This window comes from Bos grunniens, chromosome 5 (genome assembly GCF_055505025.1).
Source record: "Bos grunniens cultivar Pamir isolate PY7600 chromosome 5, Bosgru_T2T1.0, whole genome shotgun sequence".
In the NCBI taxonomy this organism is placed as follows: Eukaryota; Metazoa; Chordata; class Mammalia; order Artiodactyla; family Bovidae; genus Bos; species Bos grunniens.
This window is the reverse complement of record NC_141169.1, coordinates 86,152,737-86,167,856: the sequence shown is the minus strand read 5'-3', so window position 1 is coordinate 86,167,856 and position 15,120 is coordinate 86,152,737. Positions and strand designations below refer to the sequence as shown.

General features: G+C 39.6%; 1 protein-coding gene across 5 annotated transcripts in view; it reads right to left on the bottom strand.

The window, feature by feature from the left end:
* Positions 1–15,120, bottom strand: part of BCAT1 (branched chain amino acid transaminase 1) — a 118,488-nt gene that overhangs the window by 37,280 nt on the left and 66,088 nt on the right. For all 5 annotated transcript variants that reach the window (XM_086401738.1, XM_086401742.1, XM_086401740.1 and 2 more), the window contains exon 5: positions 14,210–14,329. In XM_086401738.1, the coding sequence (XP_086257864.1) occupies positions 14,210–14,329 (120 nt within the window). The remainder of the gene's footprint in view (positions 1–14,209; positions 14,330–15,120) is intronic.

The window sequence follows — 15,120 nt, the reverse complement described above, 5'->3', positions numbered from 1 at the left end:
AGGGACCACATTGACTTTGAAGTTGGAATTCTGATATGTTAAAATATATACTCTTTTAAGTTATACCCCACAAATAACAAATAAATATATAAATGAGCATTAAATGTGGGTACATTTTGCACAAAATAACAGGACAATTGAGTGTGATGGAAAATAAAGACACGTTTCACAGTGGAAATGACCACTTCTGTGTCACTTAGAAAATTACTTTATAGAAAGGCAGGACTTCTAGGGTGATCCATCTGCAGCGGGCATTCAGCAAACTGAGAAATGTACTACTTAATAGTTCATGTTTTGGCCTGGAAGGCAGAGAAGCACTGCTGCCATGTAGAGGCTTGAGAATGATTCTGCTGGGCAAGGCAATTAAGGGACAGAAGAAAATATAGAATTAGAAATAATTGGGGGACATTTTTCAAAAAGAAATTTTTAGGGTGCTCCAAATTATTTTTTTGATTCAAAGAGTAGACTAAAAAAAAAAAAAATTCTGCCAGTTCTTAAAAAAGATTAGTTAGAGGGGAAAATGACAAAGAATACTGAACTGGGATCCCTAGTAGGCAGGTGGTGAAGAATTCACTTTGCAATGCAGGGAACACAGGTTCAGTCCCTGGTTGGGGAACTAAGATCCCAGACGCTGTGGGGCAATTAAACCCTCGCACCCCAACTAGAGTCCATCTGCCGCCATGAAAAGTCCCCATCGGCCTCAACTAAGATCCAATGCAGCCAAGTTGGTTAATTAATTTCTTTTGTTAAGTTTCTATCTTAAAAAAAATAACAACAAGAACAATGAACTAAGGGGATGCTGTAAGAAACACAGGACTGACCAGTGACCCATTTAGGGTTTCAGTGTGAGTCACATGGGGGAGGAACACCAAATTCATGGAATGTGTTTATAGGAAAAACTAGTTGGCCTGATTTAAGATTTAAAAAATAATTAGCAACCCTCAATAATTACACGGTACTTTCAGGTTTCCAAGACATTCCATAGCCATTATCTCAGAAAATCCAACAATCCAGGAATATTTCTAAGTTAAACTTAGGCTCAAATGATTCACCCAGAGTTTTCATTATTTAGCTCTGGACATCGCTCTACTCTTAGTCCAGAGCTCTTTTTTTGATATCAGAATTTGAGGGGGGAAGAGGAATAAATAATCGGTGAAATTCTCGAGATTTTCTAATGTGAAGAGAATTCAAACCAGACCTTCCTTCCACCCTCAGCCTTCACCACACTCTCATATTCTATGCATCCTCTGCTCAAACCATATGGAATCTTTTTGGATTCCTCCTTGCTTTCCTACTCAAAATATATAGGTAGAAGGCCTAACCCCCAATGTGAATGCATTTGGAGATAAAGCTTTAAAGGAGGTAAAGTTAAATGAGGTCAAAAGGCCGGTATCCCAGTCCTGTTGGGACTGTGGGACTCTGTGTGTGTTCAGTCATGTCTGACTCTTTGCCACCCCATGAACTGTAGCTCTCCAGGCTCCTCTGTCCATGGAATTTTCCGTGCAAGAATACTGGAGTGGGTTGCCATTTTCTCCTCCAGGGGATGTTCTTGACCCACAGATCATACCCGAGTCTCTTGTGTCTCCTGCACTGGCAGGTGGATTCTTTACCACTGAGCCACCTGGGTAGTCCTGTTATCCTTTTAAGAAGAGACACCAGAGCACAACTATAGAGTGACAAAGTGGACACCCACAAGCGAGGAAGTGCGGCATCACCAGAGACCAACCCTGTTCGCGCTTTGACTATGGACTTCCAGCCTCCAAAACTGAGAAAATGAATTCTGGTGTTTAAGGCACCTAATCTGCGGGCCTTCCGTGGTGGCGCAGTGATAGAGACTCTGCACTTCCACCGCAGGGGGCAAGTATTTGATACCTGGTTGGGAAACTAAGATCCCGAGTGCATCATTTTTGAAACTCTGTTGTGGCACCAGGCTTCCCTGGTGGCTCAAGTAGTAAAGAATCTGCCCACAATGCAGGAGATGTGGGTTCAATCCCTGAGTCACGAAGATCCCCTGGAGGAGGAAATGGCAACTCACTCCACCAGTATTCTTGCCTGGAGAATTCCAGGGACAGAGGAGCCTGGCGGACTACAGTCCAGGGGATTGCAAAGAGTCGGACGACTAACGCTTTCACTTTCTGTGGCAACACAAACCAATGGAAACATCTCTCTAAGTAACACAAACCCCTCAATCTCTATTTAAATGTCATCTAACTGTCACTTCAGGAAATGAGCTCCAGTTACAAGCCTAGGTGCTTGTGTGACACGGTATTACACATCCAGCACTTCCTCAAATGTAGACAAAATACCCATCATGCTTTCTTACAACTGCTTATATAATTCTCCACCACTCAGGCATCTGTGCACTCCATGAAGGGCAGGACCTTCTTTGCTCCCTACACAAAGCATCCTCTGCTGTTTATTATACCAGGTACTGACTAGACATCGGTTGAACTGTTAGTCATCTTAATAAGACATTTATGGAAAAGGGCTATAAAACCAACCTAGATAACTACTTAGCAAATCTGAATTATTTTATTTAAAAAAAGCTGATGTTAATCCTTATCTGTTGAGTTGATGCCTTAGAGAAAACGCTCCTGTCTCCTGCTTGATTTCCTTTAGTGCTGGCCTTCAGACCAGTGGGTAGATAATATATAGACCCTGAAAGAATATCATGGGGAAAACAAAAGCCGAGAATTTTCTGAGACCTGCTATAAAACAGGTAGGGGACAGGGCTGAGTTTGTTTCTCAGTCCTGTTCAAAGAGAAAGACAACATACATTTAACATTAGACAGACAGGCTGACCACTCAGCTCTTTTTTTTTAATTTTTCAGTAAAAATGATGTTAAAATTTAAAAAAGAAAAACACAGTTAAAAGAAAACTAAAGCTCAGGTAAGAAAGACTAAAAGAACACTTTACAATCTAATATTATGTAAAGGCAGTGATAATATACTAATAGCTCACGGGTTAGAACAAAGATTAAATTAGATATCTGTTGAAAGTTCCCAGGGTCTGATCTTTTTTATGCATCCAATAAATACCAATTTTTACTATTTTTAAGTAAATAATACATGATCATAGTAATAATGGTAAATAAATTCAACATGTACCAATTTACGGGACATTCAGATGACATTAAAATGACTGTAGATCTGAGCAATGAACTAGTCAACGCTCAGTGCTGGAACTGTGGAGAATGCGTTGGTCCTTGGAAAAAAAGACAAGGATTCCTGTACTGATGATGTGGAAACTATAGGTTGGTAAATGTAAAACATAAATAGAAATTGCAGCATGAATTATTAAGCCAATGGCTAAGAATATGGGATGAGGAAGTACCCAGGGAGAGCCAAAATGAATCACTCTTAGGAAAGCCATGCTTCATTTCCCTTCTAAAGTAACTCAGGATCAAGGGTCAGCAAACTTCAGCCTGCTGCCAGTTTTGTTTTTAAGTTTCACTGGAACACATTTTTTCATTCACGTATGGCCTATTGCTGTTTTTGTGCTACAAAGGCAGAGGCGAATAGTTGCAAGGAACGCAAAGCCCAAAATATTTAACTACCTGGCTTCCCAAGTGGCGCTGGTGGTAAAGAACCCACCCACCAATGCAGGAGACATCAAGAGATGTGGGTTCAAGCCCTGGGCCAGGAAGATCCGGAGGAGAGCATGGTAACCCACTCCAGTATCCTTGCCCGGAGAATCCCATGAACAGAGGAACCTGGCAGGCCACGGTCCACAGGGTCACAAAGAATTGGACACAACTGAAAACACTCGGAGTGTACACACACACCTGGCCTTTAACAGAAAATGTCTGCCAGCCCTTTCTCTGGATGCCAGGAAAATGCCACAGGATGTTATCGCCTCAGAACCAGGGTCCCCTCACTGACCTAGCCTCACGCTCAGACCTGGACTGCGGGATTCCATCCAGATGGGTTCAGTGGACTGGGCTGAGCAAGGCACTGGGCTTGGAGCAGAGCAACAGGTCAGACCAACACAGGGAGCTGCAACTGCAGCAGTCTCAGCCTGTGAGTTGGCTGATGACGGGGGAAGGATGCTACACTCACGAAAGAGCCCTCTCAGTGACACGAATGTCAGGTGGAGAACCACAAGCCAAGGAGCAAGGCGGGGGGTACCTGGCTGTCCCTCCATCCTGTACACGTCACTGCCTGCAGACACTGTCACCTTCAGAAGTAAATGCATGACAGAAGTAGAATTTGGGAAATCTGGTGACTTTTTGATCAGTTTCCTCTTCCTTCCAGATCACTGACATCAGCTTAGAAACACGCCATAACACCTCCAGTCTCAAAAAAACACTCTCCCTTTACCACCTGCCCCACTGCCAAGTACCCACCCAGCTCTGTTGCACTGCAGAGCAGAATTCCTCACAAGATTAATGCATACTCACAATCACAACCTCCCTCCTCTCATCCTCTACTGAGTCCATGACATTCAGGCTTTCAGGCCCACTACCCCACTGACAGATGTTTAAGATCACCAAGGACTCCACGTTGTCAAAGCCAATAATCAGGTCTTGGGCTTCATGGCACTGGTCCTGTGGGTGGGATTTGCCACAGCTCATTGTGTCTCCATGTTCTTCATTTGGCACAGGACACCAAGCCCTCTTGTTTTTCTTTCTACCTTCCAGACTAGACCCCTTAGCTGATTCCTCTTCCTCTCCCTTTCTCTACATGCTGGCCTGCCTCAGATCTCATTCCTTGCCTTCTTTTCATCTCTCTCTACAGCTATTTCCTTGATAACCTCATCCAAGCCCCAGATTGTAAAGGCATTTTATACTAAAGATAAGAACGCAGCACTTAAACTCCCAAATCTCTCCTGAATTCCAGTCTGGTGTATCCACCCACCAACTTGATATCACTGGCTGAAATTCCCATGATTCAGACTGAACTCTTGATTCTACCCATCGTCACTCCAACAAATAAAATCCTCTCCTTCACTTTCCCTCATCCCAACAAATGGTCACTAACCAGCAGTAATGGCCCCAAAGCGAAACTGGACGTCTTTTCTCTTACTCTCATAAAAATCTAAGCAAATTTTGTGAGCTGTAATGAATCTCCTTGAATGTCTGTCTTTATGTGCACTAGGGGATATGTCTATAGCATAAATGCTGTAAAGAAAGTCCACATTTTTTAAAGGTCCAAACTCAATTTTTCCTACGCTGCACACTAAATTAATTACAGTTCTTATGTCTGTTATATTGACAACATAATGGTTGATCAACAGGACACTGGTTATATAAATGACACCACTCTTTCACAGATTCTAAGATGTCTACTTTTTCCCATTTAATGGGTCCAAAATCTAGGCACAGCATTTTATAATTGCTCTTGGCTAAGCAGCATCATGGAAAAGTTGTTCAGACTTAGAAACAGCTGTTCATACTGATGGCAGTTCCAATAGTCTATGGGCATTGGTGAGGCTACAAATGTCAAAAAACTGCACTCTGATTTAGCACCAAAAAATTACTACAAAGAAACAAGCAAAGCAGGAATGGGACATGTATTTGGTATTAGTGAAACAAATATGTGTATTAATATTAAACAAGTGCAATTCAACATTTTCTTGCAAAGCAACAACCAAGTCTTCTAATGGGACCTATGGTCAGAAGAACCCATAAGATAATGCTGTTAGCTCTTGTTATTAAGATACATGTAAAAATAAACATGCCTGTCACAAGTGGAGCGGTGCATCTGATGGCAGGAGAAACTACAGATTTTCTCCAAAAATAATACGCATTTCAAAAAATGAGAGACAGGTATGACTCATTCACGAATCACTAAAGACTATCTAGAAGAGTGCTGTGTCATGGTGTAATTGGCAATGTCTTTCCATATCAGTGCATAAAACAGTACTGCCTCATAATTTATGGCATCCTGTGTTCAACTAAGTATGGCATAATGTACAATGAAATAGCTTACAGTTAGGAAAATGAGAGCAAAAAGTGGACAAACTGACTTTTTAACGGTAAAAGACTCGTAAAGGCACTTCACAAAAGGATTTCTGACAGTCAGCATGTGAAACGGTACTCAACACGATTTGGCCTCAGAGAAGAGAAAATTAAAACCACACCAGATAAGGCTGCTGAATGGGCAAAATTACTAAGATAACACCAATGTGAGCATGAATATGAGGCAAATGGAACTCTCATACATTGCTGGTGGGAGTGAAATGGTACAAACACCTTAAAAAACTGGCAGTATTTAGTAAAGATATAGATATATTTTTATATATCATATATAATTTCTATATATATGTGTATGAATATACCTCTGGCCCAGCAATTCATCTCTGAGGTTAACACTAGAGAGAAGTATGTATGTATGTTCCACCATAAGATACATTCAAAGATGTGCACAACAGCTTTATTCAGAACAGTTGGAAATAACTCAAATGTCCATTTGTAGACATTTGGCCCCAGGGGAGTAGGGATGGGTGCGTGACTGTACTGGGGAGGGGAGGAGAGGTGACAGGAAAGGATATAAGAGTGTCAAGTGTCCTAGCCATATTCTAATCTTAACAGGGTGCTGGGTCCTCAGATTTTCATTTTTATCCTTTAAAACCTTGCGTGTGTGGGGGTGGGGGCATGGTGGGTGGGAGTAGGTGTGTTTTGTGTAGTTTTTAAAAATTTGGATTACTGGCACAAATTGAAGAAAGAAGTACTGCCATTTTTTAAAAAAGAAGGTTAATACTTAACATATAAACATATGTAACCAAGTATGGGTGTGTATATTTATCAATATATATCTCAAGAAGGATATGAGAAAACTGGCAATAGGAATTGCTTAGAAGAAGGTGAACAGTGGACTCTGGATCAGAATGAGAGTAGGAAGGAAATTTTCTTTCCATTGTATACTTTTGATACTAATTTTTTACCAAGGTTTTCCTTCCCTCAAATCCCTCCCCGCTTAAAATTCCAGAAATACACTGGCAAGTTGCGTGTGAAAATTGATATTCTTAAACTCAGAAGCATTGTGAATGAACTTTAGACTTAGTGTTATTGGATACATGTTACATATTGTAAAATACACAGTACAATACAGAAAATCTGCAGTGATTATTGTCAAATATAATTGGGAGCAAGAAAGCTGATAGCTCAGGGAAGGAAACAAAACAGACACAAAGACAGACTTCACATTATTACAGATGGGGGGCAGGGGGGCGCTTCCCTGGTGGCTCAGTGGTAAAGCATCTGTCTGCCAATGCAAGACACACAGGTTCAATCCCTGATCCAGGAAAATCCCACATGCCTTGGAGCAACTAAGCCCGTGTGCCACAACTATTGAGCCTGTGCTCTAGAGCCATTCTCTGCAGAAGCCAAGGCAACGAGAAGCCTGTGCACTGCAACTAGAGAAAAGCCCATGGAGCAACAAAGACCCAGGACAGCCAAAAATAAATAAATAATATTAAAAAAAAGATGGGCTGGAGGGTTAAACTGGAGATTGGGATTGTCATGCCTGTCAAAATAAGTTAACATAAAAAAGAAAAAAAAATAGGAAAGAAATCATTAGTCCCATCTGAGTTACATTTCCATAAGCACTCTTATTGAACCACACCCTCATTTCTTCACAAAAGTGACCTCCATCTACCAATACATTCATTCATGGATCTGACACTCCACAAGCTCCATGAGACACTGAATTCCACAAAGGCAGGGAGGAGGTTTTGCTTAGCACCGCATTCCAAGACCAGCACGTAAGGGATGCTGCAGAACAGAGCAAAGATTTCACTACTGATTTCACCTCGGTAGGCTCAGTGTCTTCATCTCTAAAGTGATGCCAATGGCACCTCCTCATGGGGCTGCTGTCAACTGTGCAGGGAGAGCCCTAAGCGTAGCGCCCAGCACTCAGGAGAGCTTCACAATGTCAGGGGATGGATATGACAGCAGACTGGACCACTGTGTTTCATCAGAGAACCAGGATTTCCCTGAACGAAAGGAGGCAGGACTTTCTTGAGATTGAAAAGTAAGATGAGCCTAGGATATCTTTCAGGGAAATGGTAACTCTTTCAGCAATTCCCTAAGTTATGTATTTGCAAACTGCTCACTGCAGTATCATATAAGGGGACAGGGAAGTGGAATCCCAGTAAGAGAACTAGGGCAAAGTGTAATTATATGTCCAGCATGGGGAACTCTATTGCAGTTAGAAGTCATGGACTGTCTCCTCCAGAATAATGGAAATAAAACCAAAAATAAACAACAGGGACCTACTTAAACACAAAAGCTTTTGCACAGCAAAGGAAACACAAAACAAAAAGACAACCCACAGATTGGGAGAAAATATATGCAAATGATACGACCAATAAGGGATTAGTCTCCAAAATTTACAAACAGCTCATGACACTTAACAGCACCAAAACAAACAACCCAATTGACAAATGGGCAGAAGACCTCAATAGACATTTCTCCAAAGAAGACAGACAGACGGCCAATAGGTACATGAAAAGATGTTCAACATTGCTAATTATTTGAGAAATACAAATCAAAACTAAAATGAGATATTACCTTACACTACCCAGAATGGCTATCATCAAAAAATCCACAAATAATGCTGGAATGGGTGTGGAAAGAAGGGAACCCTTCTCCACTTTTGGTGAGGATGTAAATTGGTACAGCCACTGCTGCTGTGCTGCTAAGTTGCTTCAGTCGTGTCTGACTCTGTGCGACCCCATAGATGGCAGCCCACTAGGCTCCTCTGTCCCTGGGATTCACCAGGCAAGAATACTGGAGTGGGTTGCCATTGCCTTCTCCAGGTACAGTCACTAGGGAGAACAGAATGGAAGCTCCTTAAAGAAATAAAAATAGACTTACCATATGACCCTGATATCCCACTCCAGGGCATCTATCCAGAGAAAAATATGACCCCAAAATATACATGCGCCCCAATGTTCATTGCAGCACTGCTTACAATAACCAAGACATGGAAGCAACCTAAATGCCCATGGAACGGATAAATGACAGAGGAATGGATAAAGATGGGGGGGGGGGGTGTGTGTGTGTGTGTATATATATATATATATATATATATATATAAAGAAAGAAAGAAATTTGCAGCAATATGGATGGAACCAGAGAGTATCATTCTGAGTGAACTAAGTCAGACAGAAGCAGAAATATCATATAAGATCCTTATTATGTGAAATCTGAGAAGAAGTGATATAAATGAACTTACTTTCGAAACAGAAACAGATTCACAGACTTTGACAATGAACTTCTGGTTGCCGGGGGGAAGATGGGAGAAAGGGACAGTTAGGGATGGACATCTGCACACTGCTGTATTTAAAATGGGTAACCCACAGTGACCTACTATACAGCATATGGAACTCTGCTCAATGTTACGTGGCAGCCTAGATGGGAGGGGAGGTTGGGGGAGAATGGATACATGTATATATATGGCTGAGTCCCTTTGCTGTTCACCTAAAACTATCACAACATTGTTTGTTAATTGGCTATAGCCCAATACAAAATAAAACATTTTTTAAAAAGGCAATGGACTGGACCTATGCATAATACCCTGGATAGAAATGAGAAACACAGCGTGCAGAGAAAACATTAAGAGACACCGTGAGGTGTGTGGGACAAAACCATTCATATAAATTTTAATCATGGGGGTCCAAGGTATTAAGAGATACTTAAAACACATAAAAACCAAAAGAATGTTCATTCAATACATGAGAATGATTTCCAGAGACTGAAAGAAGGGATGCAAAAGGGAATAAAAAAACAAAGAGATGGTCACATTCTGCCCCAAAATGGTAAGTGGTATGAACTGAGGAGTATCATTATTAACTAAGTGAACCAACACTTCAAAGTAAAAATAAAGAGAATAACAAATAACTATCATCTCCTGTGATAATGCTGAAATGAACAAGAACAGCCTCAAGAGGATGTGGGGAGTGGCCTGATAATAGCAAGCTGATCACAGACCAAATCAATGCAAACAAGCTGTATCTCTAAAAACAGATAATTGAGATTTGAAGATACTAAAAAGGGGGCTGTTAATTTGAAACATGTTAACAGTTATGCAAGTAAGATTTTAAGGTGGTTTATAACAGCAGAATGAGATACATATATAATCTCAAAAAGGACTGCAAAAGAATACATTAACAGTATGGATAAAACCCAAGTGAATGATTACAAATTGCTGCTCTGATAACCAGTTTTGAAATCTGTTCAGATTCTTTCATTTAGAGGCTAATTGTGAAGGGAAAAGATGATAAGATGTATAAGCATAAATAAACAAGGGTTATGAATAAAGGGAATTCTTTACATGGAAATTGTTATGACTACAGGTAAAATTTATATAGGGAATATAAAGACTTTACAAGGTGATAAAAGGAAAAGAATGACAAGTCTATGACTTTTTTTAATTTAAATATGATTTCAGGTTTTATCTAATTTCTAATTAACAATCAGCAGCAGTTTGAAACACTCCAGCTTTTAATTTCTAAGTTTTTAACTACCTGGAAATATTTCAGAAGATATTGATCTAAATGATGCTGAAACTCTCTTTTTTAAAATTTGGTTTTGGTTATGCTGGGTCTTCACTGCCATGTGGATTTCTCTCTAGTTGCGGTGGTTTCTCTTGTTGTGGAACATGGGCTCTAGGGTGCATGGGTTCAGTAGTCGCAGCACTAGGGCTCAGCAGCTGTGGTTCCCGGGCTCCAGAGCACGGGCTCAACAGTTGTGGTGCACAGGCTTTGGGATCTTCCCAGATCAGGGACTGAATCCAGGTTTCCTGCATTGGCAGGTGGATTTTTTTTTTACCACTGAGCCACCAAAATTCTCTTTTAATATCAGAATATGTTTGGGATCATGAATGATTTTAGTCTCTATATTTTACGAAAAGCTTATGTAATACTGTTCAGTATTTTTTTAATAATGTAAACTTTAGAAAAAAATTGTTTTCAACAATCTCTACTCACTGGCTATTTCATTAATTAATTAGTTATTAATACATGTCCCAGTAAATACTCTTCTGTTTATTACCATCCTAAATCTCAAAGGATTTTAGTAATGAATCCAATTATTATCAAAGAAGGTCGGAAGATGTGAAGAATTACACAAAAACATTGGTACATAGGTATCAGGACTTTCCTGTAGCTCAGATGGTAAAGAATCTGCCTGCAGTACAGGAGACCCAGGTTCGATCCCTGGGTCAGAAAGATCCTCAGGAGAAGGGAATGGCTACCCACGCCAGTATTCTTGCCTGGAAAATCCCAGGGACAGAGGACCCTGGCAAGCTACAGTTAATGGGGTCACAAAGAGTCAGACTTACGTAAAATAATTTTTAAAATGAAGAAACTGTTGATTATAAGACATGTAGAGAAGCACAGTACCTTTGAAAATGTAATGAAATTCATAAGTTGGTGTCAGTTACTCTCAGATTATATGGCAGCTACTAAGCCTTACTGAGTGTGAGAAGCAGTAATTAATAACAGACTGTCATGTCACAGCTCAGGAAAGTGAAAACACCACTTCTGCCCTTAGGGTGAAGTGAAATTTTCAAAGATAAAAATATTTCCACCTTGGTACTAGTTTGCAGTTCCTGGAGGAAATAAAGTGTTAAAGACTGCTAGACATATTTTTAATTCTTTCACAAGACTTGGGATGGTGATTCTATCGCAAGTTTTTTAAAAATCTCTGGAGACTTTATTTAAAAGCAGAGTGTTTGATCTTGGATCCACGGATTTAGATTATTTGGGTTGAGTTGGGGCCCAGTAGAATATGTCTATTGAAGAATACAGAATATTCTCCATACACAAGTGAGTGCCATACCAGAGACTAGAGACCTAGTACATGCGAGCAAGTTGGTGGTTACATCATTTTAAAAATTACCCGACTCAAAGTAACTCTTGGATAAAAGACCCACTTAATCAGTTCAGATAACCATGAAAAGAAGATGAAATGACAGATGTTAGCCAGATGCTGCACATAAGACCAAAATACCAGATAACAGATATAGAGGTGGTCCTGCAATTCTATGAAGGCAGAGACAAGACAGAGCCATCAGAGAACCAAGTAACATAAAAAGGCAAGGAAAAGTTAGTCGTCCCGGATGGAAGAATCCCACTGACCTGGAACCCATGGGCACCAACCAATCCTCCAGCCTTTATCTCATGTATCAAATGTAGATACCATGGAAAGGTAATGTGTGGTAAGTATCAGACTGAACTATACAACATTTGTGTGGTGTGCAAATGTTTAAATCTATATGCTTTACTGAATGCTATTTGTAACATGCTCATTCTGAATGCCTGGTGATTGTTTTTTTTCTGCCTGTACCATGAATTAGAAGATTCTAGTTGATATAAACATAGCAACCAAACACAAACCATGTTGACATCAAATGATATCAGTTTTATCAGTTTTTTCTTTCAATTCTTAGCTTACTACTTGGAAAGCAGATATTTAAAAATTCTTGATTCTGAGATCCAAAGTATGATCACATATATAAGCTAATAGAGAGCCATGGGAGGGGACTACTTGGCAGGATTTTTGTCACTGAGGTTCTTAAATTTGGTTGAGCAATAGAATATTCAACTGGAATATCCTGGGATTGGTATAAATATGTGTATTTTAACCAATATCTGGGTAATTCATATGAAAATATTTGAAGACCATCAATAAAGTGAATTATTGGGAGTATCAGCCAGACTATAAAATCAGACTTAAAAGCTTGTTTAACTCTACATTACAGAATTTCAGGAGCCTAAAGACTTGACTAAATCACAGAACGAGGTATATTAGAAAACTATAGACCAATAACTTTCATAAGCACTGACACAAAAGTCCTTAACAAAATATTTGCAAAATGCATACAGCAAAATATAATGTGAATTATTCACCATAATCAAGTAGGATTTAGCCCAAGAATACAAGTTTGTTTTAATATCTAAAGATGAGTTAATATAATACATTATAATAGAATGAAGGACAAAACCACATTATCATGCCAAGACATTTAGAAAAAGCATTCAACAGAACCCAGCCTCCATTTATGACAAAAACTCTCAACAAACTAAGACTGGAAGAATCAGATCTTAGAATGGGAAAGCACCCCAGATCACAAAAAGGTAGTGCTTTGAAAATTTAAAAACTGCTTCTTCCTAAAATTAAATAATAATATTTTAAAACTCAATAATATTAAAATATCAGCAACTTAAGGAGAAGATGACTCTTTAAATTGTTCCAGTTCTTTAACAGTTATTAGGAAGACTGCAATTTGTGAAATTCATTATCCAGATGCTTAATAGTCTTTCAAAAGGCATTAAAAGGATGCCAAAGGACCACGTAGGTACTTATCCTCTGGCCTTATACATTTCTCTATTGCTTACATTCATATGACCCAGTGGAAAACCTGGTAACCATACAATTACCCCAGAGAGCAAAATGCCTCTACCATAGCAAATGCTCTGTCCCATTTTCCATATGCCACACCTTCGTCATCCACCATCTACAATCAATCTCCCCCCTCACATCACCCATTCTCCATAGGGCCTAACCCTGCTCAGCAGAGAAAGGAGACAGGGACAAGGTCTTTGTATATTACATACTCACCCACACAGATGGCCATGGTCACTTCAAGTATGTCCTTCTTTTGAAAAGTCACCAACCAATAGACTGAACGACTGGGAGATCTTATAGCCATGTGGTTTAAACCTGTCTCTCTAGCTCTCAAGTATTTCCCTAATACCCACTGTGAACTTGATTTTCAACATTTTCTATGGGAGAAGAAGGTCCTTCACTCCCACTCTTTACCAAGTAATCCCAAGACTTCAAGAAAATGAAGATTTAAAAACAGGAGCTCTCTCTCCTTCAAATTTCAAAACCATGACCACTCTTACCTTGGAGGAGAATACCCAGATAGGAAGCATTACACTGGTAAACTGAGGAGACTACGGTTAGTCTTAAAGGCACACAGCCTCGGTCCTTGCTTTACTCATTTATGCTGGTGGCTGTGGCTGTGTTTGTACCACGTGGCAGCGCTGAGTATGTCAGAAACCATATGGCTCACAAAGCTTAAAGTGCTGACTATCTGGCCCTTTAAAGAAAATGTTTACAGTCTTAATGATCAAGGGAAAGGAGCATCTTTGATGCTACTGGGGGGTTATTTCAAACTACATACTAGAAGTTCCACACAAGCATAAACAATGATAATCGCCCACCAAAGTACCCCGAAATAGGAAGTCGGTCTGCACCTCAGTTCCAATGAACGTAGGACGGATATATAGACTCGCAGATGTTGAGTAGGGGACCCATTCCTCATCCAATTTCACGAGCTGCTGAATACACTCTAAAAGCTCTTTCTTGTCAAACGCCTGAAGGAACGAAAAACACCATGAATAATGCAACATTTTTCCACTGCAGCCATAAGAAATGATCCTCATGAGAGCTTTGACTGTTTAAAAAAAGTACTAAGAAGGAAATCCCTGGAGATCCAGTGGTTAGGACTTGGTGCTTTCACCGCAGTGACCCAGGTTCAATCCCGGGTCAGGGAACTAAGATCACGCAAAGCCATGTAGTATGGGCAAAAAAAAAAAAAAGTACCAAATAAATAAACAAAAATTTATAACTACTAATAATAAAACCAAGCAATTTTTTCTGTGACTTTTCCCCCTCAAATTGTGCTGGAATGATAGACTAATCACATAAGGAAGATAAATAAGTGGTTCCCTACCTCTTACCAAACCCAAATACCAACTGTAGTTGATGACATACTTAAATGTGAGAAAACATTAAGATTTCTATTAAAAAAAATACCAAGCATCACTGCCACCTTAAAGCATAATTCTTAAATAAAAGACATAAAGCATAAATCATTAAGGGAAAAAAACAGACAAAATTTGACTATTTAAAACTTAAGACCTTCTATTCTTCAAAAGATAAAAAAACTGACACAGGTGAAGTTTTTTGGTAGTATAACCAACAAAGGATAGTAGCTGGAAAACGTTAAGATAACCTGAAAATCAGTAAGAGACAAATGATACAATAAGAAAATGGGTAAAAGCGAAGAGTAATTTATTTCACAAAGGTGAAAAAGGGTTTTATGTACTAAATAGGTGACAGCTTATAAAATAAGTAGTCTCTACTTACTTGGCAAGGCAAAGAA